This window comes from Parambassis ranga, chromosome 9 (genome assembly GCF_900634625.1).
Source record: "Parambassis ranga chromosome 9, fParRan2.1, whole genome shotgun sequence".
Lineage (NCBI taxonomy): Eukaryota > Metazoa > Chordata > Actinopteri > Ambassidae > Parambassis > Parambassis ranga.
In genome coordinates, this window is record NC_041030.1 from 6,040,362 (window position 1) to 6,064,649 (window position 24,288).

Consider the following 24,288-nt stretch of genomic DNA (forward strand, 5'->3'; position numbering starts at 1 on the left):
TAAAATCCGATCAGATCTGTCAAATCTCTACAAAATAAATCCCAAAATAAATAAACCACCACTATTGGACTACTTGCAGTCAACTCAAATAAAGCCAGACCAGATCAGATCAGAAAAAAACACACAACAGAATCATAAACTTTAATCAAATCAGGTCCAACATATCACATCAAGTGGTCCACAGGAATCTGGTGCCAATAAACCAATCAATAAAAAGCTGAACTTGTTTTTTTAGTTCACCTTTTTTGGAGCACGCTGCCGCTTCCTCTCCTTCAGGATCCCTCTTATTTTCCAGGCCCACGCTGGAGCAGCCGGTTTAACAAAAAGGCCTGAATCAGCTGAATTTACTGACGGAAAATATTCATCACATAAGAGATCATTGATCATGCATCTTCAGTAATATTAAAGAACAACTGTAAAGACGTTTTTATGATTTGTTATAATATGCATTTATGATGTTAATTTAGGTCGAATATTTAGTTGTTATTTTATGAATTGGAAATGTTGAACAGCATAAGCAGCAACGTGACTTTTTTACATATGGTAATATTTTATGAATCCTTGTTGATGATGTTATTTTTGCTCCTTTAAACCTGCTGTAAACTTTGTAAAGTCTCTTTGGTCTGAATGTTGTCAAAAGCTGCATCATTAATAAGTGAATTCTAAATGTTGCTGAAAGTCTGTATGAAATAAATAAATAGTCAGTAGAGTCAGTAAGTCTTACAGTCTCAAAAGGACAAAGCTTTAGACATTTCTAGAACAGCAATATACTTTATAAGTTAAATGAAATTGATCTCACCACGGAGACAGGATCGATCAGTGACAGCATTTATCGATATGTTGAGGAAAATGTATCTCTGCTTGTTTTATTTTTCTAATAATCACAATCACTATTATTTTACCTTAGTACGTAGACTGACACGGACCTTTCTCTTACTGGAAGGTTTGAGGGCTCTTAGCTGCAAATCAATTATTTTCCAGGTGATGGCGCCAAAAGCCCTTCAAATGAATAATGTGTGCCGAAATCAAGTGGTCTTCCTTTTGCTACTTTTTAAATAATAAAAAAAAATACTAGTCAAATGTAAAACATTATATGTACTGAGTTAGAAAGTATACTTTGTAAATATAAAGATAAATAATCAATAATTTAATTGTTGAAACTTTTTATTTCTTTATCTATTGTATTTTATTTTTCTTAGTTCTACTCTTCTTTTCCTTCTATTTTTCCAAGATAAAATGTGATAAGGACCGATGACACACTGACACACTGAGAGAAGGGCGTTTGTGTGTAAACCCCTCCCACCCATGAAAGACAGCGGATGATGGATGATGCGCGCTGTGCGCCTGGCTGAAGACAGAGCGCGCGGTGCAGACAGGGCACACACCGCAGCGCGCACACGGAACATCCATCCATCCATACGGACACATCATCCCTCTTGTGACGTGGAAATGGAGTTTAAATAGGCGCACTTCTTTAACTTACGGACAGTGGCTGTATTTTTGGATTTTTTTAAACTTCACGCGCAGATAGAGAGAAAATGTGGAGATACACGAACTTGTTGGCCTGTCTGCTGGTTTTGTGTAAGGACGCGTCTTCACAGAGCAAGGTAAGAAGAAAAGTGTATCTTTACGCACGTTTGGAAGCGCGTAGTTTAAAGGCAGACATGTTTCATCACATCATTACAGCTCTTATTTTCTTCACCACCTGCATGCTTGCTGCGCGTCACTGTGTAGACAAAAGTGACCTGAACAACGTTTTCTCCAAGCCAGACATTTTCTGTCTAACACCGGCAGATGGTCCGAGTTATGTGTCAATTTTTGTGACTCGAGGTAATCCTCCCAATGAGAGCTTTTGTGTGACATGAGTAACCATAGGTGTGGGTAATTACAGCTCCAGTGTGGTCTGGTGCCAGCAGAGTGTGAGAGAGATGGCACTCAGTGGGGTAACAGTAATATCTGGCCGCCCTTGTTTGTACAGCTGCTGGACTACAGTAACCCCTCACTCTCCCTCAGCCTAATCCAGCTCCACACACACACACACACACACACACACACACACACACACACACACACACTGAGATACACATTATATGAAGACCAGAGGCACTGTTGTCATTGTATGGCCAATATGGTGTCTAACTCTTCTCTGTATACAATCAGCAGCAGTGCAGGTCAGTATGAGTAAAACCCCTGTTATTCACATAACATCGTCTCACACAAGCCTCCTTAAAGTGATTTTGTGCAGTTTGTGTTGACCCTGACCTCACTCCTAACTGCTTGAAAAGTGTGACAGCATCTGAATCTATTGCACTATATGACACCGAACTTCACAGTTACTTTTAAACTATGATTAAAAGCCTGACACAAGAGAGTGGAGGTTGTTACAGCAACGCATGCACCAAGAATGATCAGGCATCCACATACTTTTGGAATTTTGCATACATTTTGTGGGGGCTAATACCAAAAGTAACAAGGTCACATATTTGGTAAATAAATGTGGCATGCACTTTACAAAGCCAAAGCCAAAATCATACAGTGGTCAAAACTGATCTATGGTTCAAAAGCTCACGCAAGACTCAGTTGTGCTTAAGGCAAGTGGGATCAGTTAATGGTGCCAACAGTGTTTTTTTTTAGCTTTACATCACTAATAGTAATTCCTAATAGTGCAGCAGCATCCCAAGAGTTGCACAGTCACAGTAGCCAGACTGGTGGTAGTGGTATCAGAGAGAGACAATGGCTGCTCAGAGGAGGGTACAGAGGGCACCAGAGGATGGCGTGGGAACCAGCGAGTGCACCTGCTTTATGTTTTGGTTGTAAACAATACCGAGGACAATCAGCCCAAGGTCAGCTGGAGGGTCGGTAGAAGGAGACAGCGTACTGGGATGCTCAGTCTGCTCACAGCAATGTGGAGCACAGACAGTGGCGTAGATGTGCTCTGATAAAGTATGTATGGGCCTGCAGGTGCTGTAAGGTGGCTTGAAGCCCTCCACAGTGCACGGTGACATTCTGTCAGACCATGTTATGCCAACAAGACTTGGTTTAATTGGGGGTGTCACATGGGGCTTGATGAGGAGTCAACATTATCAGTCTGCAGAGAGGCAAGTCTCTGTGTTTGTGGTTAAAACAGAGCAGCAAGCTGTTAGAAATGAGAAAGACTATTACATTTTTCACAGCGAGGCACTGACCTGAAGAAGACCCGCTCTGCTGAATGGGTCAGCACTTACCATATGACCCAGGTGTGCAACCCTGCACATGATGAAGCTGTTATGAAGTTTTGACTTTGCTTGCCTGTGGTACAAATGTGGTAAAGTGATGGTGCGGAGGTTGGGGTTGGGATTTCATGTGAGTCCGCAGCTGGGGAAAGGTCAGGGGTGTTGTATATACTCCCAGTATCCTGACCTGCCTCAGAAGTTTTGTGGCCCTAACTCTAAATCGGAAAAACATAGAGTGATATTTATGATAAGCATATTCCCCCTGGGATTAATAAAGGGGGTACGATGGGGCATTAAGCCCTGAAGTTAAAGGAATTAACAGTCTTTACCCACCCTCCACCTCGTTCTGTGGGCTTTTGGCACCCTTTATGCTCATGTATGTCAGCCCCATGACCACATTATATGTCACACAGATGGATGTGTTGCTCCCAACATCCAGCAAACATCTGCTATTTCTGGAAAATGTGTCAAATGTGCTGTTGATGTGTGAGGCTTTGTTAGCTAAACTGTGAATAAAACCACATTTGTTCGGGCTACTGCTCTGGTTCAAAATAGTTAATAGTCTGAGAAATTTGCTTTATTATTATATTATATTATTATTTTTGTTTTATTGAGTAGATTATCTCTCACTGAGCTGTGATCAAATTTGCAATACACATCTGTTGTAAGAAATCATCTGGAGAAAAGGCATTGGCAACACAGATCATTCCTCTCATGGCTGAGGTCACAAAACACACACTAATAATTAGGGAAGCGTCTGTTTGTGCTGATGAATGAATTTTATTAGGGAGCCACATTGACAGCTTGATTTGTATGTGTGTGTTTTCAGAAGATTTTCACCTTCAAAACACGCTGAGGATGTGATTTATTGTGGGGAAAATTAAGTGGTTGTTTAATATTAATATGGCTGGTAAAGGAGTTTCACATAAGTAACTCATTAAATCATAAAACACAATATGTGTCAGTGTTTCTCTAGTTTTTTTTGTGGCTGAAAGGTTCACAGATTATCTGGGCACATGAAACAGGCCCAGCAGGAATGTAGATGTGTACCCCGAAAAGCAGCGAGTGCCTGATACACTTTGTGTTCTGCTAATTAGCGTCTACATGCTAATGCCAGTGGTTTTGTCTGAGCCACCGGCCTTATGGTTCATCTCCAGACAGAAGGCTTTAATAGAATTCCTGCTTTGTACCAAGTTAATCTTTACAGTGGCACAGTAAGACTGTTAATCATAAGCACGGCTAATTAGATTAAAAATCAGGCGGAGTCTTTGGACTGGAATGTGCATGGCCCCCGCTTTTGGTCTTGAGTACCCTTGACAGGAGATGATGGGGATTTTAAAGGGATAGTCCATCCTTTAAAATCACAAGCTGAATTGGCTTAAGACTGCTTAGAACTGGTATTTTGGTGCATTTGTGGGAACATAGTTGAAAACAGAAAGAATTAGCTGCAGGTCATAACAGCGCTGGTGTTTGTGTTTGAGGAGAGCTGCAGCTGAACATACCTGCCTTCTGCTTTGCACAGTTGTCTGAGCGATTAGCAGCTGGCAGGGTGCTAAAAAGGGAGGATATCCTTGTTTATATGGACACTGCTGCAGATACAACAGGCCGCTGCTACCGAAACATTGACTTAAATTCTGTGGCTAATGAATGCAGGAGTCTTTTGTGGAGCACGTGTGTTTTTTAACAATCCTGAGCACAATTGGGGTTTCACTTCATCACTGTCAGTGCACGTTAGCTGTTAAAGACTGCAGCGGTTGATCTAATAGAGCTCTCTGCGGCGTGCAGGCTCTTTTCCTCCCATTGTGCAGACATGAGTTCACATCTGAGTCGCGTTCTTTTTGACCTGAAACTTGACTGCACTTTAGAGGTCAAAGCCAAAGACTCAAAGCTCAAAGCATGCGTTAAATACCCTCTACTCTTAATTATCAGCACTCTTAATTGTGTTGCCTGTTCTCATGCTGTTAGGTCAGCTTAGCATGAGATGCTGGACGCTCAGTTAGCACATAAGATTTGACAGGAGGAGGAAGCAGCTGCTCTGACTGGCAGAATGATTCAGATATTTCATGATAAGCTGCAGCCAAACCTCTCTTCTCCTAAAAAAAACCCAAAACTATGAGGACGTTCTCTACAAGACATAAAGTACCATGGTAAATCTTGCTGGAATTCCTTTGACTTCTCAAACTTAAAGCATCCTAAGCTGATGTTGCTATGTGGCGGTGAGCGTTTGGCTGGGGCTGAACAATGCAGCTCAGCAGGACCATAGGCACTAAGGAAGTTTAATCTGCTAATCCACTCTGTTTTCATGTGGCTGTAGCATTTGTCAACCTTCTGCCTCTTTGCTTGACATGGGTCAGAATCCGCTCACCTCTGCACACAGGAGTCCTGCCCTGAATCAGACCCTCACTCCCCCGCCTCACAGTATGTCCGTTGAGACAGAGGGAAAAGCACACACTCCCTCCACTGCCACCACCACCACCACCACCACCACCAAACCCTTCACATCTTCCCCATCATTCAGCCTGCATTCTTTCACTAATGAGCCCCCACCACCACCATTTCCAAAAGTACTCCACCCTTTACCTTCACTAAGCCTGCAGCTGCACTGCCAAAGGACGCCCAAGACTGTGTTAAAATCATAACAATAGAAACCTATCAAGTCATGTTACATCAGCCTTAACATAAAATAATATATAAGTAAAGAATTCCCCTGTCATAAATTATTAACTTATCATTTTGCACATGATCTGTCATATAAATCAGATTTAGTCTCTATTAGTAAACTGAAAAGATGTTTTAGCCTCAGTCACATGAGGACAGGACCAAAGCTCATTGAGACTCTCTGTGAAGTGATACCACATGTGTGCCTGTCCTGCGGTTTATTGAAGTCCCTAAATCTCACTGGGGGGAGATGACAGCCCAAACCTCCTCCAGCAGATAATCAAAATGTCATTCCTCCAAATGATGGGCTAAAATAAACCCTTTAAACAACAACCCTTTAAAATCAACTGAGCTCCATCACATTTTGCATTAACAGTTGTTGATGCCATGTGCCATCGCCCAAAACAGTAGAAAAAATGCACATGAATATGAACATATACAAATATTCAATGCTTAATACATCACCATGGATTTATCCAAGGTGTGCTAGCTGTGCCCTGTATGGTGGACTCAGTGTAAGCTCTCCAAACTCTATTAGCTTTGTGAGTGGGTTTCTTCATACCATGTTATTATTTTACATTGAGGGATACTTTGACAAACAACCGGGTATTGTATCCAATTTATGTTTATGACATGTGTCTAATGGAAAGGCAGATGTCGAATTTGGATCACACTGATTATCCATCATTTGGTTCAGGAAGCCTAAAGTTTACTACAACAATGGTGGTCTGCTTATCAGGCCAAAGTTCACAGCAAAAAAGGAGCTATTTTTATAACATTTAGTTGCTACTATTGTTTCTAATTCAGCACAATAAGCTGCCCACTTATAGGAAATGATGATAGCAACATTTAAGAGGCTAATGTACTGAGATAATGCAATGAACTTCCAATGAACTTGTCTTTTTGTGAAATAAGGAATGATGGATTTTAATAGAGATAGTGCCTCTCTCTCAGCCAGATGCTCATCATTGACCCAACATTTCATCAAATATGCAGTAAATCCGTGCAGCTGAATATTTGTGTGAAAGCGTTCTCCACCTTATGTCAGCTTGTATGTGTTTCACACAGGAAAACTGTGGAATGTCTGCGCCGGCTGCCACACATTGCTTCTTGTTTATTAAGTAAGCTGCGGTCATAGCATGCCTGTCATCATACATGGCAGCCAAAGTCTAGCTTGTGATGAATAAGTTATGTTTGTCTCGGAGGCTTTACTCTGAGTCACACTGGCAAACATTTGAAGAGAGGAAGCACGTGGTTATTTTTCAAGAACACTTTCCTTCCCTTGCTATTGTTTTCCTGCAATAAAAAATGGATTTATTATTCATAAGAGTCCAGCAGGGATTAGACTAATGGAAGAGATGACTGGAATAAAAACAACAAAGATTAACATGACCTTCAAAACCTGCCGCATTTTCTGAGTTTGGAAAAGGCCATTGATATGTGGGTTTGTAAAAATACAATGTTATTCAATATACAGAAAATACGTAATGGAAAGATCATCTGTCTTGCAGATCTTTGGGGAGACCGAGCCTGTCCGGATGACTTCAGAGGGTTCAGACTGCCGCTGTAAGTGTATCATGCGGCCACTGAGTAAGGACGCGTGTCTGCGACTGCGGAGTGGCAGCGTACGTGTGGAGGATTTCTACACGGTGGAGACAGTCAGCTCTGGATCAGACTGTAAATGCTCCTGCACAGCCCCGCCATCCTCCCTCAATCCCTGTGAGAATGAGTGGAAGATGGAGAAGCTGAAGAAACAGGCACCAGAGTTACTAAAGGTGAGCTAGTTTTAGAAGGTGAATAGTTTTACTTTACTCTCACCGAACAAAATCACTTTTTTCTTTTTTCTCTTTCTCTTCTTCCTAAGACTTATCATTTAAGATCATTTAACTAGTTATTTCCCTTACCACTTAGTGGAAACCAAAAATAGAGCTGAAGGAGATGTTTGGACATGCGTTTATCCCTTGGCCTGACATAAATGTTCCTCTACTAATTTACTATATTAGCTTAAATTAACTGGATTTACAGTCAGTTTTAGTCATACAAACAAATTACTGCGCAAATGAATTGTGAATTTATAGAATATAGATAGACTACATATTTAGGATGTAGGACTGATAGCCAGGCAGTATAATAACAGCAGTTTCTTCAACAACTGTGATGATCCAGAGCAATACAGTCTCACACCACTAATCCATAATCCAATTATGCTAATTAAATGCTTTTTACAGCAGGAAATGTAATAAGGTGTCAAAGGGATAAGGATATTTACAAGGTTGCCATGCATGTCAAACGATAAACTACGCAACAAAAATGTAGAAATAACCAAGGAACAAACAAGTAAGAGAAGGAATCAACAGAAAAGATCCTCACTTTTAAATTTAGAATTCCTCATCTGCCTCTCTGATGTGAACACATCAGCACACCCTGGCACATACCTACAATTCATGTTTTTTTTCTCAGGCAGGACATGCACGCTATGTACTGAAACAACGGGCAGTTCCAGATGTTTGATCTGACTCCACCTTAAACTATAGATTTACCCAATATGTCTCTAGAGGGAATCATAACACAGAAAGGGAGAGGTCTAAAATAGTTGAGATGGACTCAGAATGAACCTTAAACTGCGAGCGCTCTGCTGTCAGAACATGGATGTCAATACTGGCAATCAGAGTAAATGTTTTGGCAGGGCACTTAAGGTATTACTGCAGTTGAACTGAGGCACATAAAACTCTCAGGAGATGGTGAATGATGCTGGTTCTTTTCCTTTTATGGCATGAACAACCAGCTCCAGTCTATGGTGGACCTCCTCGAGGGAACACTTTACAGCATGGATCTAATGAAAGTCCACTCCTACATCAACAAGGTGGTGTCTCAAATGAACACCTTAGAAGAGGTAGGAAAACACCACACTCACTGTATCATATAATTCTAATCAAAGAATCAAACCACAATTACTATAACCATTATATGTTATGTTGCAGACAATTAAGACAAACCTCACTCGTGACAATGAATTTGTCCGGGACAGCATGACGAGCCTCACCAACCAGTTTAAGCGATATGAGAACTACTCCAATATCATGATGAGCATCAAGAAGGAGATCTCCAGCCTTAGCCTGCAGCTGCTACAGAAAGACTCAACTGAAAGCAAGTCACAGGTAAGGTGAAAGGCACAGGTTAATGTTTTTGCTTCAAGCATCCTTTACTACACACATGAAAAAAAATTGAGGGCCTTTGGTAATAGCATTAGAAACAGCTTTTCTAAAAATGCCAAGTATCTTAATATTCATCGGAGAGGGCGTGGGGTCCCCACTATGGGGTGGTTACTTTTGAGTTGCCCTCAAAAACCACATGTTCAAACTCATGGTTTCCTTCTACTGTCCAAAACCCCATCTAGGGTCTAATTCTAGCTGCAAAGGTATGGCAGACTAAGGGTAGACTCATCCAGAGTTCAGGCTGACCAGGGGAATGGTGAACATAAGTAAGTGTATATCACATCACCAGAACCTGGTAACAGTAGGATAAGGTAGAAGGCCAAGCCCCTGTAATTTTTCATAAAACTCTCAGTGACAAGTGACAAGAAAAGCTGTTCTTCATGGTCTACCATTGGAGACAGTGGATATGCACACTATGAGACAATACAGTACATAGTAGCATGAGATGTCAGATGCGACAGCTTGCACTGACAGGCATGTCCAAGTGACTGAGATAGTGTGCAGGAACTTACAGTGTGTGCCAAGCAAGGGTTAGAGGTCTACAAATTCCGAGGGGACACACTACCAAAAGAGGATGATAGCCACATAGCTAAGATTGGGATAAGTAGCTGCTGCCAACCAAATAAATATAGTAGTGGTTGAACTGTAGCAGTGGGCAGTTGTGAAATTGTGTATGTAGCACTTTGAACTGACATGAATAAGGCTCACTTGTACAGTTAGAAAAGTGAAGCTTTTGGAAGAGAACACAGGAATAACAGCATGCACATGTTTTGCCAAGAGTCCTGACACAACCTGAATGTCTTCACAGGACACTACTGATGAGAAAGCAAAGGAAGCTGTAAAAATACCCAACAAAAAGGCTCCTGCAGCCAAACCCCCTCCAAAGCCACCCAAAGAAAAGGTCGTCAAACCCAAGAAAGAGGTCATCAAACCAGGGAAACCTGTCAAGCCTGATCCTACGGCCAAAGCCAAGGCGGTTGGCCACCAGCCCGGCGTGGTCAGAGGCATCACATACTACAAGGCTTCTAAAAGTGACGAGGATGAAGAACACAGAGGAGGTGAGAGCTTTCTGCTTGGCTTGGACACTCTGTATACTCTCCCAGCATAGTGGTGTGTTCATAGAAAGCCACCCTCTCTGAGCTAAAGCAAACATTGTACTTGCACTTTAGCTGAGTTTGCACTCCCATCTGTGTGCGATCATCTGTGTGTGATCCACTGTGGGTGTTGAAAATGATCCAAATTAGTTTCTTCAGCAATCTAATCTGAGCCTACAGGACACTTTGCTGGATCCGGATCATAGAACCAGAGTTGATAAGCTGGATTTAGCTTCCAGTAGAGGACAGTACACAGTTGCCTCTGAGAATGCTGGTTTACACAAGTGTGAGATAAGACCGCAATTGTGTTGCAAACATTACACTTAAGCGCGAGGCAATAAAAAAGACAATTCCATCGCTGTGTGGCACACAAGATCCCAACAATACGATTTATACTGCTGTTGATTTTAGCAAAGCTGGCCCACTCTAACACGGTAATGGACTGCTGGTGCATTCAATGAGCAGGAAATCCAAAACTTTTATTGACAAAATACATGCAGCTGATGGAATGCTGTCTCAATGCAGCGCTGCCACGTCCATGACATGCCTCAGCTTCACTCCGCACAATAATGCGCAAGGACCCTGACCAATGCAGAGAAAACATTTCCTGACTTCTTACAATCCTCTTTAAGTCTAGTTGAGTGAATAGGTATGCTGCGTTTGCACAGGGCACACGCACACAGCGCTGTCAGACCGTGTGTTCTGCCATGTATGTGAGTCTGACAGGACCCACTGAAACTCTTCCAATGCATTTCCATAATCTGTTGCAAAGAGCAGGAAGTGGGGACCTCTATTCACCCAGGGGGCGTTGATGCACCTTCAGGCTTTTACGCCTTGCATGAAAATTAGCTACAAGGACACACATTTTGCCATGAGAAAAAACAGGAGGGTTAGGTTAGGGTAGCCGGTCCTTAAACTTTAATCAGCAGGAGAATTCATGTAAAAACTGACTGTTTACAACAGGAAGTGCAAGATTAATGCCTTGATGATGCTCAGGGATGGACTGTGTGCAGTCACATACCATAATCAGGGGTATAAAAACATGACGGTGGCCTCCTGACTGCAAAGGAAAAACCTCCTTTGTTTATTGTACTTGGCCTGAAATATAAAATAGGACCTTCATGACTTACATTTCTGGCACATGCACAGTCAACATGCTGACTAGTCTCGACTTTGAGCACACAGCAAGTTATGTTATTGTGTTAATAGTGCCTACATCAGTGATAAAAGCAAATATGATATCCAAGACTTCAAGAGATCTTGGTTTGGGGCCCATCTGCCTGAGGAGCAGCAGCGGTCTCACAGCATTAGCAGTGTCAAACATATGGACCAAAGCGTGCAGAAAACTGATTTTAAAATGACTGATCTTCTTTGATCTACATATAATAGTAAAGTAACAAACGGAATACAATGTGCATCCTATTTGCATTATTGAATCCAGATGTATGTAATGTCCATTAACAACTGGCTGATGTCCTCTTTCATGTACCCTCTCCAGCAGAGGTAATGCCCGTGGCCTTGTTTCTCTAGATGGTTTACATCTAAAGAAACAAATGTAAACAATTTTAACTTCTTAAAAGGCTTAACAGACTTCTGAAAACTCAAAACCGTTGCTGAATAAAATCTCGTCTGAAAACAGGTTCTATTAGCCCTCAGCAGGCCCATGTGTTCAGAGTATGCATGTCAGGAAGATGCTCTGCTCATGTGCTGAACTCTCCCCACATCTGTCCGGCAGCACAGAACGTCACCATATGAGGAACAGCCTTTGATACAGCCCACTGAAAAAAAGCCATACTCAACTAAAGAAAGGGCTTCTAGACAGAAGCAATCAAACGTTTGTCCAGTTTTGTTTTTCATTTTATCTTAAGAAAGAAGGAAACGACTTACACAGCTCTAAGAACAAATATAATAACTGGGATTAAAACAAGTGCTTTCTGTCACTTCTAATGTGTGTACATATATGTTTATGTGTGTACAAATATACATACACTTATGGGTGAATATGTATATATATATATATATATATATATATATATATATATATATATATATATATATATATATATATATATATAGAGAGAGAGAGAGAGAGAGAGAGAGAGAGAGAGAGAGAGAGAGGTTGGTATGTGGCCATTTAGCTTACCGCTGTCTACACCTAAAGTGTATGTGTACATGTTTATTTTTATTTATGTATATTTTCGCTTCAAACTACATCGTGGACTCCTCCAGCTGCAGAGACCGGAAGAGAAAAAAAAAGTGACACTTGTTTTGTTTGCTCCCTCTCCTCCCTGTCAGATCACTCTGTCAAATCGCACTCAGTCCACCACGTCATGGAGAAGCAGTCTGAGGACGGAGGGGCTGAGATGGTCCTGGAGACTGTTGACGCCACTGTGGCTGAACCCACTGACACAACTGTAGCTCCCACTACTACAACTACAACCACTGCTCCCACCACCACTACCACAACAACCACCACCACTACAACCTCCACCACTGATAATACACCCACCACTATCACCACTAAGACCACACCTCCATCTGAGAGACCAGCTCCGACAATTGTGCTTGTTTTAGACAACTCCAACAACAACAGTCGTCCCAGTCTCCACAGAGCAGGTACGTGCTGAACACCCCGCTGTTAGTAGGCTCAGTATCATGTTCTAATTCAGCGTATCGGTTCACTCTGCCAAGACATGATGAGTGTAAAATTGATTTAAGCCTGTAGTAATGCAGGTCATTCTTTCTCAGGCGCACATGTTGAATGTTCTGCTTGTTTCTTCCAGGGAAGATCCTCAACTGTGAAGGGACCCTGGCATCTATTGAGCAGCCAGAGAAGCATCACAGTTACGGGCGCAACGAGGGAGCCTGGATGAAGGATCCTTTGGCTAAGGACTCCAAGATCTATGTCACCAACTATTACTATGGAAACAACCTGGTTGAGTTCCGTAACTTGGACAACTTCAAACAAGGTATGCTTCAGTTGTGCATTTTGCATTTTAAACTAGCACCATATACTCAAGACTAAAGATGCAAAACTCTGACGGGCTAAAAATACACATATAATCATTATTATGGTATCTGTGTTCCACTGCCTGTGCAGCTAGTTGACATAAAGCCATTGATTATAATACATACTTCTGACCACATTAATTATACACTCACGTTACCTACAGAGCATTGGAGAGCATGAATAAATTGTAGTGATTTCAAAGTATTAAAAATATTTGTGCTGTAGGTCTTCATTGCTCACTGGTGCTAATGTTAAGTTGGTTGCTTGTTTATGCACAAAGGACAGAGGACTATAATAAAAACTCACAAAAATGACTGATGTCTCCATGTGAACAAGGGTAAAGCAAGATTAGGATTAAGATTAAGAATTACTTTCTTAACCAATTAAAGAACAATGTATACAGCCAAAGCTCTTATATACATACGGTGCAGATGCAGTACTGTAACTGTCACCATAGCTACATTACACTGTCTTTGATGCACAGCCATAAATCAGTTTTTGTGATCATTATCCTCTCTGCATTCTAATAGCCACCCACAGCGGTGTGGTTTAGGTGATTTCTATCATCTGCCCAGACCTGTTGCACAGACATCCGCAGGCACAGAATTTATAGCAGAGTGTGCACGCTGTGATCACAAAGAAATGCACAGAAGAGCATTAAATACATGAAGGATAGACTTTGTTTTTGTGAAATTGACACTGTAGAAACTCAAACACTAAAGAGCATTAATATGGGAAAGCAAACACTGTGTAACCGCATCTAATCTACTTAGAACAACAGAGGCCACAACCAATCCTCTGTGTTAAACAGGGACTGTAAACCCTTATCCTCTGAAGTAAAACACAGTATCAAAGCTCTGGACATCTTACTTTATCTAGCCAACATATTGGTCTGTCTCAGCAGTTTTAATCTATACACACATTTTCTTGAATAACTCTGGTGACACTGATTCATGCTGATTATCCAATGAGCTCTGTGAGATTGATGAGGTCTGTGGAATGCAGGTCTTGGTCATTTCACAGCTCTAGTGGGTGGGAAAATCCACTCCCTCCACATTCAAATCAACTGAGGAATTGGATTACACTCTCTAAGAGAGTTAAGATGATCTTGTCCCATAAGACTTGGCTTGTTGATCTAGATGTGGTTGGACAATGGGCTTTCTAACTGCACTTACATGTGAGGCATCCTGCAGGGAGGCGAGCTCACAGCTGTGTGCGGATGACTTGGTATCTTGGTGAGTGGCGGTGATGCCCGCTGTTCCCTGACATGTGCTTTGGCCTTTCCTTTGAACTAGGCACAGCAGAGAGGGATTAGGAGAGTAGGCTGGCCTCAGGGATGGGGCTGGTGTTCATGTGTGTGTGTGTGTGTGTGGAGGGGCGAGTTTTACTGCACATTGTTTTTGTCCTTTAGTTATCATCATCATCTAAATCAGACTTCCTGAGGTTGGAAGGTTAGGATAGCAGATAGGATGTGATTAGAAAATGACACTTATGGCACAGAGTGTGTTTGTTCAGGAGGGAAGTCCTAAACAAACTGTGTCAGTGTCGTGTGAAGCCAGTGTGTATACAGTCTGACACTGTAAAAACAGTGTCATTGGCTCTATGAAGGGCATTAAATAAGCTCAGCATGAGCAACTCCATGTATCCAACTCATGATAAATAAAGCATGATGTGAAATTTTCCAACCGGCTACCTACAGGCCATTAGGCCGACTGATGGCATATTCACAGTATGCTCTGCTAAATAAAAATCAGCCATGGCCAAAATGGTTATTTTTGTTCATAGCTATTATTGTTATTATTTAAAAGTAGTAGAAGTAGTAGTACTATTAGGTCACTTTGAGAAGCTATTACAATAGGAAGCATCAGAATAACATAAGGTGTTATGGTATTTTTTTTTAAATTAAAATTTAAAGAAATTAAAAGCTGTTGTAGTGTAGCTGGTTAAACTGCTAATTATTGCCAGCCCTTTAGCATTGTTAGCATCTGCTGAGCAAGTCAGCATGATGACGACGATGATGTGTTCACAGCTGAAGACAGGTTCTGTCACTACCTGATGAAAAATGTCTGACTTGGCTAGCTCACGTTTTGGTGTTACAGGCATCATCAGGTCAACCCAAAGCTTCAGTGCCTTTGCTTTTGACAAACCCTTACATTATATCACATTATTTGTGGTTTGGCAACATATAACGAAATACACACAGAGGTTAAAGTGTATCAAAAAGGCATTGGACTCAGATTGCCAGGCTAAGTGAGGTTAAGTCTTCATTGTGAAGCATATGTGCACCTAAAAAGAGAAGATGTGTAGACTGTAGGGAGGTAATCCATAGGGAGGGAGCCTGGTTTGATGAGGACTGTTGAGTAAGATTAAATACAGTCTGGCTTTTCTTGGATCTACAACAGAGCAGTCAGTGGGGATAATAAATACTTCCACGGTGGCAGTTATTGGACTAGGTGAAGGCAGATTGCATCAGAGGTGTGTGTTTGTGTGTATGTGTTATGCAACATGAGTGTGTTTCTTTGTAAAAAGAGATCTGAGTATTTACGAACTTTTTTGTGAACTAACATAATATTCTTGCTCATTCTAGGACGTTGGAGCAACCTTTACAAACTGCCTTACAACTGGATAGGCACTGGCCATGTGGTGTACAATGGAGCTTTCTACTATAACCGAGCCTTCACCAAGAACATCATCAAGTACGATCTGAGGATGCGATACGTAGCGGCCTGGACACTGCTGCACGATGTGGTTTATGAAGACACCACGCCCTGGAAGTGGAGGGGCCACTCCGACATTGACTTTGCGGTGGATGAAAGCGGCTTGTGGGTGATATACCCTTCTGTGGACTACGACTACCACCAGCAAGAAGTGATCGTCATCAGTAAACTGGACCCCGGAGACCTGTCCTTAAAAAAAGAAACGACCTACAGGACGGGCCTCAAGAGGAACTCTTACGGAAACTGCTTCATCATCTGTGGCGTCTTGTACGCCGTGAACGTGTACAACCAGAAAGAAGGCGAGTTGAACTATGCTTATGACACTCACACCAACACTGAGGCCATCCCACGCCTGCCCTTCACCAATGAGTACTCCTACACCACCCAGATTGACTACAACCCCAAGGAGAAGCTTTTGTACGCCTGGGACAATGGCCATCAGCTCACATATCGGGTACATTTTGTAGACGAGTGAGCTCATTTTATGTTTCAGATACGCTCACAGCAGGCCGACCAGTCTGACACCTCGATAGAAAGAAGATTCTCACTTTTTGACAGCAGCCATATTGGACTCAGCAGGACAAAGGATGAACTACACCAGCCTTCTAGTACCAATGCATGCCATTCAAACACCTGACCTCACAGTGCAGCAAACTGTGTGTTGGGATGTGATGTACAATATGTCAATAAAGTAGAAGTAGTCTCACAGGTTGAGTTAAAGTGCAGAGAGATGTTCATCTATAAAATGTCAGCAGGCTGGCTAACTAGAGCAGACAGATGTAGAATTTTTGACCTCAACTATTTGTTTCTGAAGGGAGGCTTGTGTTACATGTTACGACACAAACACAAGCTTTAACATTTCTTCAAGTATTCAGACCCTGTCACTTTTAGCAGATGTGAATAAAGCAAAACAAACATTAAAATCTCTCTTTGTAATGCCCCTTTGACAGTTTCAAGTCTTCCTGATTAAATCCCTGCAGGCTTTTCAAACATGGATTGAGGTATTTTTTTCTTCCCAGCAGATTCTGTCAAACTCCTTTAGATTGTAAAACAGACAATCTCACGTATCTCTTCATAGGGCCTGAGAGATGGACGGATTTCTGTAGTAAAATATGCTGATCTGTCAGCCTGTATTCTTAACATACACAGTGTACTGACAAGCTATAACTGGCTAGCGGCGTTGCTCAGTAGTTGTCAGGGACAGGGATATGTTGGAGCTACTGTTATTAACTCTGAAAACAGCTTTTGACTCACTGCACCACCATCTGCTCAGCTGTGGTGTGAGTATTGTAAACAATGGAGTGGATGCAGCTCAAACTCAAATGAGCATCTTTTGCATTACATTTAGTCACAAATGCTGACTACAGATCAAACCTGATATTTGTGTGATAGGTCGATATTGGCTGATAATATTAGCAGACTAATTTTTCAGTCAGAACCTGAAGCAACTCCATCAGCATCATGAAATACATATTCATTTTGTCGTTATTGGTTAATTGGTGTAGTGTAATTGCTGGGTTTCTGTCTATAATCAGGTCATGACCATATTTTTTCAAAGCGTCCAGAGTTTAGGTTACAAATTATACCGTGAAAATGAAATTCACATTATAAAAGCAGCAAAAAGTCAGCGAGTCCGTTTACTTTTAGAAGTTTCTCTACCTCTCACTTGTGGTGTTATTTTAAGGAGAGATATTTTAGTGTAAAATGGCCTTAAATGGATTAAACTGTTGTCAACTGATTTCTCTTTCAAATTTCACCTTGAGTTAATGTTTCATTATTTCATCATTTTTATTTTCATTTTTATTTGACACATGCATGGTTTGCACGTCAGTTGTAGAAATGTCACACAGACAGTCACACCAACATGCTGTAGCACAGCTATAGTTTAGCAACTGTCAGCGGGCTTCCTCCTCACTGTGATGTTTAGGTTTTTTTTCTGCCCCTTTAACTCAACCAATGAGATTATTTCTGATGTTTGAACAGATCTACTTCTGATAAATGTTTGCAAAATTAAACTATTAGCTCATCTACTCCATCCTGTCACCAAGCACTTTTGATGAATCTGCTTTGATTATTATTCCGGCCTCCTTCCTGTCTCTATACCATTGATGTTGTTTTGAGGTATGTGTTGAATATATGAACTCCAAAAAGCAATGTAAACAAACGTCTAAGCTTTTTAATTCTTTTATACATGAATTCATTTGACGATATCATATAAATATTTCTGTATAAAGTACGCTGCTTTTAATAACATTTGCATAACCACTGCATTTATTGTAAGTACTGAGTATTTTCACCACATGGACATTAAACAATGTGTCAGTGATAGGACTACAAATTAGCCGTGCCCTTGCCAATAAAAGCCATGAAACTTTTGAGTTTTGTTGACTGACAGTTCTCCCGTGAAGCACATGGTGGGAACTGGAAGCTTTAAGACACACACGAGGCAACTCTACCAGACCCTAATAGTATTGTTTTGCCTGTTCTTTATTTATCAGGAGTTTGTTCATCATGCCAACTGCAATTAAGTCATTTGTTTGAGTCTTTACATAGATAAAATGTCATGAAATGGAACACAGCACTTGGAAGCAGTTGTGTGTGTTTCTGTGCCATGAAATAAAATTTCCATTATAAAAGTCTGTTGTGGGGCTCGTAAATCAATGCAGCAATGGCTCAATAAATGCCACAGGATAGCAGGACTTGCCTTGCCCGCCGCATGTTGAAGGGATGATGACCAGTGACTCAGATCTTCTGATTTCTGGATAACAGCACTCGAGCTGTGTTTTAGTTGTGGGGTAAAGGTCGCCATGCTCAGCTTGATCTCAATCCCAAAATACACAAGGAGTGGCCTCAGGTCATGGTAATAAGGCCATGGCTGCCTGCATTTGGCTGAGGATTTGAAAATCTCCAACTTTAGTTCCAACTTTAGTCATGCAATTCTAGAGGGAGAAACAGGAAATAGCTGAAATGAGGATGGGCATGCATGTGGTCCTCGTTTGACAAAATCAACCCCTGTTTTTTCTTACACCCACACATTCATTAATGAGTGAAAGGCAGGGCCATAGGTTTGATGAACACAGCACTAATGGTGCAACCAATCCTGACCTCTGTCACAAAATGTTGACATGTTGTAATGGAACAATAATGTCCACACTAGCTGTGGTGATGAACACTGACAATTCACATGACCTATGCTGCTTCAGTCCCAGAGCCAACACAAAGGCTCTCCTGTGGCTAAATCAGGACTCCTCTTGATCCTGTTCACATCAGCAGGGCCTCCTGTTTATCACTATCACATATCCATCAAGTGCCATCATGTCCTCAGAGTACCCAGGAGGTAAACATTATGTCCCCATGCTGTATATGTTCAAGTAATCAGTTTAATGTAGGAAGGATCTTTTCTCCAAGACCCCCCAAACAGGCCTCCCCACTATGGGGGCTTTCCATTGCACGATCCACCCACATTCCCAGATACACGCCCAACATCAGGACCTCTGAGTATTAATCTGGTTAAACATAAAGAAAACGTTTACACATCCTGCCAAGAATATAACAGAATGCTGAGGTGTGTCAAACTCCAGTCATTAGATCGATGAAGTTAGAGTCTGCAAACTCATAAAAGATGTGCAGCTCAGCTCTGACTTTATGATAAATGGATGCTCCAAAAAGTGAAGCATGTAGCAAAACAGCTTCTCTAAAGGTTCCAGATATAAATTTGAACACATTAAAATGTCTTTAAAACTGACGCCTTCCTCAAACGTCTTGGTTCCTATGACGACCTGTGGGCTGATTCAATCAAGACCACATTTTCAGCAATAACTCATAAGAAGAGATTTTGTTGTTCTGATAATGACACTTGCTAACATTAGCCTGGTAGCTTTCTGATGTGTTCCTAAATTGTTGAGCTTGTTTGCATATTTTTCTTATTGCTGTTAAACACACGGCAGATCCATGCAGCTATGTGCCAAAGACAGCTGAAATACAAGACAGATCACTAGGCAGTTATTGATTCCACACAATCAATTAAATATTGGACCTATAAGATAAATATCTTCACAGATTCAGACACCAACAATGTATTTTTAGATAAAGAAATAAGGAAGAAGGTAACATTCTGTGAGATTTGGCATTGCCAACTAAGGAGACAGGAAGTGAATCATTTCTCTGTATTGATCCAGCTCTGAGGGGATTGATCAGGCAGTGGTTACCAATGTTAAGTTACTAATGGAGTAGTTCACTACAGTAGTACAATGTACTAATGCTAGCAAGTGTTGGCATTATGCCATCATGGCAACATTAATCATTCTTTAAATTTAGAGTCTTTCATTTTTTTCACATTCTATTCCTAGTTTACTAATTATAATAGGTTTTTATACTGGCATTAAATCTGGGGAAAGGTGCATCATTTGAGCTCAAAGTTTGCTCTTGAAGAGTTTCTTGTGTCTTGTCCCATGGAAACAGTCTAATCACATGATGAATGCGAGTCACATGCTTTTACTCATGTTGCTGAAAAATTATGAGCCTTCTGAAAAAGTGTAGAGCATGTTACAGGTTTTTTCTGATTAACACGATGCGGTGAGGTTTAAATTTTGGGCTCTCCTCTGTAACATATTGCAAACACATTAGTGCTCACAATGAAGTATGTGTAAGCGGAAGCGGGACTCGTGACAGCTCGAGTGTTGCGCCGGACAGAACTTCAATGTGACTTTAATTAAGACAGTTTGGGCTATTTCCTGCTGCAGCCAGCTAAGAGAATGGGCTGGCTGAACAGGATGTAAGAGCAGAGCAGGGACAGTGAACACACAGCGGCATCCTTTTCAGAGTGGCATGGAAACGTATGCTTGGTCGGCCGTCTGTCAATCCCCTAAGCTTCACATGTGAAATACGGCCTGATTCTCCAATTATGAAGAGCTTCCCTCTGGGAGCTGGCACACCTTCAATAATGTCCCATGTTCTTTTTGCAGAGAGGGGGCTTTCCTGAGTTTTGGGCTAGTGACTGAGGAGTGCACCAAAGAAGGCCTTTGTATGAGATACAATGGAGGCCTTTGAAACATTACAGAGGAGGAGTGGTTGTGTCAGGACCTCACATCAACAATTTGTAGCAGAGGCGCAGACAAAGATGCCCTGAAACACCCGCAGATTTTGGCATGCGATGGAGACAAAAACACTGCAGGGCATAAACAAATCACAGACAAAGATTATTTATGAAGGTCAAATATTCATCATGATGAAGAGTTGAACCACTGCCTGTGCTGAGCGTGAATACAGATCAGATAACTAGATAACAGGTAGACTGGCAAAGAGCCTTCAATAAAACACCACATGGAATCTGACATGCCTTTCCAAAATAGATAAAAGATATCTTTGTAATGTTTTTGGCAAGGAAGGTCGCTCCATCTGTTCACTATGGTGACAGGAAAATACATCTGTCAACAATCAAGAACAATAGAGCAGCACAGTGTGGACAGTACTCTGCAGTTACTTTCTTTCTAAATAATTACATTGATATTTAAATAAAGAAAAACTAAAATATTTACAAGGACCTAACATTTATTCATTTATTGCCACCCATTTGATTTGGTTTACTGTGCTGGTAGAAGACAGGGTCATGAATCAGACCTTGGCTCTACTATTGATATTGGATGCTGGCAGCAGCTAAAGTTATGTTGATAAGATGTATCATTTACATTTTAGCCAGATTCAAAAGAAAAAAAATAAAGTCACAGAGCCAACAGCCATGTTAGGATCTTTGGCACTGAGCTGAAGAACATTCAACAGCCGGGCAGGTGTGGGGTGAGGCAGAGGACAGAATTAATAGCATAAAGAGCAAAGCAGATTATTAACTGCTCAGCTAAGAATTGTACTGCATCAGTAAACCAGGGAGGAGAGACTGAGGTAGAAATACAAGAGGGACTCATTAGTGTTGAGCCTCAGATGAGCAGGTGAGCTGCACACTACGCCCAGACTGAACACACACACACAGAGTTCCTTTACAATGTCTAATACAAGACATGTCACAAGAGTATTTCTTCTGAAATGACATTTGATAAGACACATGTCTGTGAGATGTCACATGATATAACAGCAGGAGTGTGGTTTATTTAATGTGTGTCTAGAGGATTATAATAAACTGTTCAAACTGTCTGTGATCACCCACATTTTTAAAACCTATAGGGAAACACAGCATAAGGGTGAAACAGACTACGACATGTCTGCTTTATATATATGTTTTTATAAAAACTGCTCATGTGTATCCATGTTTTTCTGCACATTTATTGTGTTTTCTTATGGACCCCCATCCACATTTCCTCACATGTTCATATTTAATACCCCCTCCCCTCCATCTGCTCTCACTGTTTTGTTTTCGCTCGGCTCTTGCAATGACCCATCTTCCCCAGAGCAAGGATTCAGGTTTCATAGTACATATATCATGTTGTTTTCTTTATGGGTATCTCAGTTACTGTCCCAAACATACATTCAGTCAGAGAGAATAAATCGGCAACCATTAGTGGGCCATTTCTGTCCAAGTGGAACAACAGTGATGACTCTTTTACAAGCTTGGGCCTGACCGAGGGAAACCCCCTACAAAACGTATCTACAAATGGCTTCCAGACCACATTTATCCTGGCACACCTTCCTTGCTTGTTTTTGAGTAACAAAAGAGCAAATATAAGAAAAATGTATCTGTATTTTCTGTACTCAGTGTGAGTGGAGAAAGAATCTGGGATGTGTCCCAGTGGGAGACCTGACGGTGGGTAATGCAATCAACACAGACTGTCCCAGCTGCTGCCCTTGGCTGGTACTCATGGAACTACAGCCTGCCAACTAGACACACTGCCCCACCCAGCTCCACCAAGGCCAAACATCAACACAACTGCGCAGCTGTTGGGGGTTTTAAAAGAGTGTTGAGGAACAGGCTTGATTTCTTCTAAATGTCAGAAAATTCTTCACAGCTGTCAAAAAAAATGAAACAAGGTGCAATAATTAAGCCTCAGCTTATTGTGGAAATTACCTCAGCTGACATCACAGCTGATGCAGGCTCAAGCCCTTCTGACTTAAAACAGCGTTCTTAATGTCTGGTTTTATATTTAGAATCTATACTGCAGGTGTCCAGAGCAATATTGGAGACCTGTGTGTGTGTATTCCTCTAAAAACAAAAGACTTCAGGTATGATCTTCAGTGGTAGCCAGTGTATTACCTGGTGGATGGTACAAGTAGTAGTGGTTGCAGCAGTGGCAGGAAACAGCGATGGTATTAGAAGTATTAGTGTTGGTGCTCAACTTCTAATGCCATTTATACGATTACTGAATAATGTAATCTCAAACTATAGCTACATCTTATTAACTTGCCCCGTGTGAGGCTTTACTTCTGTGAAATGATTTTCTAATGGTGTTTAATTATTCAGAAAAAACTTCCAAAGCTTCATTCTTTTGTTAAACTGTTGGCTTTTAGTCCATATTCTGACTTTTTTATCATGCCAGCACCACTTACCCGTGCAGAATGTCACAGTGCGTAGGCTTTGATCAAAGCTTTTTGATTGGCTCCATGCAATCCCAGACATACTTGACATTCAGCACAAAGCCTCCCTGGTTGTGAGGAATGCCGCAGAAGCCTGAATCTAGGCTAATAAAGAATGTGACCATTGTAGCGATGGTCAGATTCTGCTTTTCTGCTCAGCCCCGCTGCTGCATGGACCAAAGACAGACAGCTGCTGTCTGGAGGCTAAAGGCTGTGACACACATTTCTCCTGCTTACACACACTCACACAGGCTGTATTCATGGGACAGTACCAGAGGGGACTTCTGGATGTGATCTGAATCATTTGTAGAGATGGTGAGGAGTCTAGGAAGGTAAGAGAGAGGGAGAAAAAGGACACCATTATCATGGTTGCCCCAGACAGGGATGATGGGAGTCATGTGTCTCCTTCTGTCTGAGTCATTCGGAAAAAAGTTTCTTTTGAATTAAAGCATCACACTGAATTTTAGTTGGATTATTGACGAAAATGTCATTCATTTGAGTAGGTGTGGTGCACACAAAGCAAGTGGACTGACACCATTTAACAGAGGGGGGTTTCAGCTCACCTCCAAACAAACTCTTGTTCGTTTGATCCAAAAGGCATATTACCAGCATACTGTTTTGCTGAACCTCCAACACTGAGCCCTTTGGAGATTCATCCACATTTATTATGATGTTCTGTATTAAGCACACAGAAAAAAACTATAATCAGGGTAGAATTGTTTAACAAAAAACTCATTTTGCCTCTTAGACCTGGCATAAACATGCAAACACAGAGGCTTTCCAGTGAGCTAATGCTAACCAATTTGTCTCTGGGTCACCTTTAAAGCGCTGAGAATGACCCATGTTTGAGAGCATGGTTCACTC

General features: G+C 41.4%; 1 protein-coding gene across 1 annotated transcript; it reads left to right on the top strand.

Moving 5' to 3' along the window:
• The first annotated feature begins 1,338 nt into the window (after nucleotides 1–1,338).
• Nucleotides 1,339–16,381, top strand: olfml2a (olfactomedin-like 2A). The gene is made up of 8 exons (XM_028415011.1): nucleotides 1,339–1,607; nucleotides 7,382–7,645; nucleotides 8,656–8,763; nucleotides 8,852–9,028; nucleotides 9,894–10,143; nucleotides 12,475–12,795; nucleotides 12,963–13,148; nucleotides 15,777–16,381. The coding sequence occupies exons 1-8, from the start codon at nucleotides 1,539–1,541 to the stop codon at nucleotides 16,379–16,381; spliced, it is 1,980 nt and encodes a 659-aa protein (XP_028270812.1). The 5' UTR covers nucleotides 1,339–1,538.
• The last annotated feature ends 7,907 nt before the right edge of the window (nucleotides 16,382–24,288 follow it).

Excerpts from the sequence above, each read along its gene's own strand:
- olfml2a (XM_028415011.1), top strand. The coding sequence starts at position 1,539 with ATGTGGAGATACACGAACTTGTTGGCCTGTCTGCTGGTTTTGTGTAAG. Across the intron at positions 12,796-12,962 it reads TCCCAGTCTCCACAGAGCAG|GGAAGATCCTCAACTGTGAA; the intron begins GTACGTGCTGAA and ends TGTTTCTTCCAG. Across the intron at positions 13,149-15,776 it reads CTTGGACAACTTCAAACAAG|GACGTTGGAGCAACCTTTAC; the intron begins GTATGCTTCAGT and ends TGCTCATTCTAG.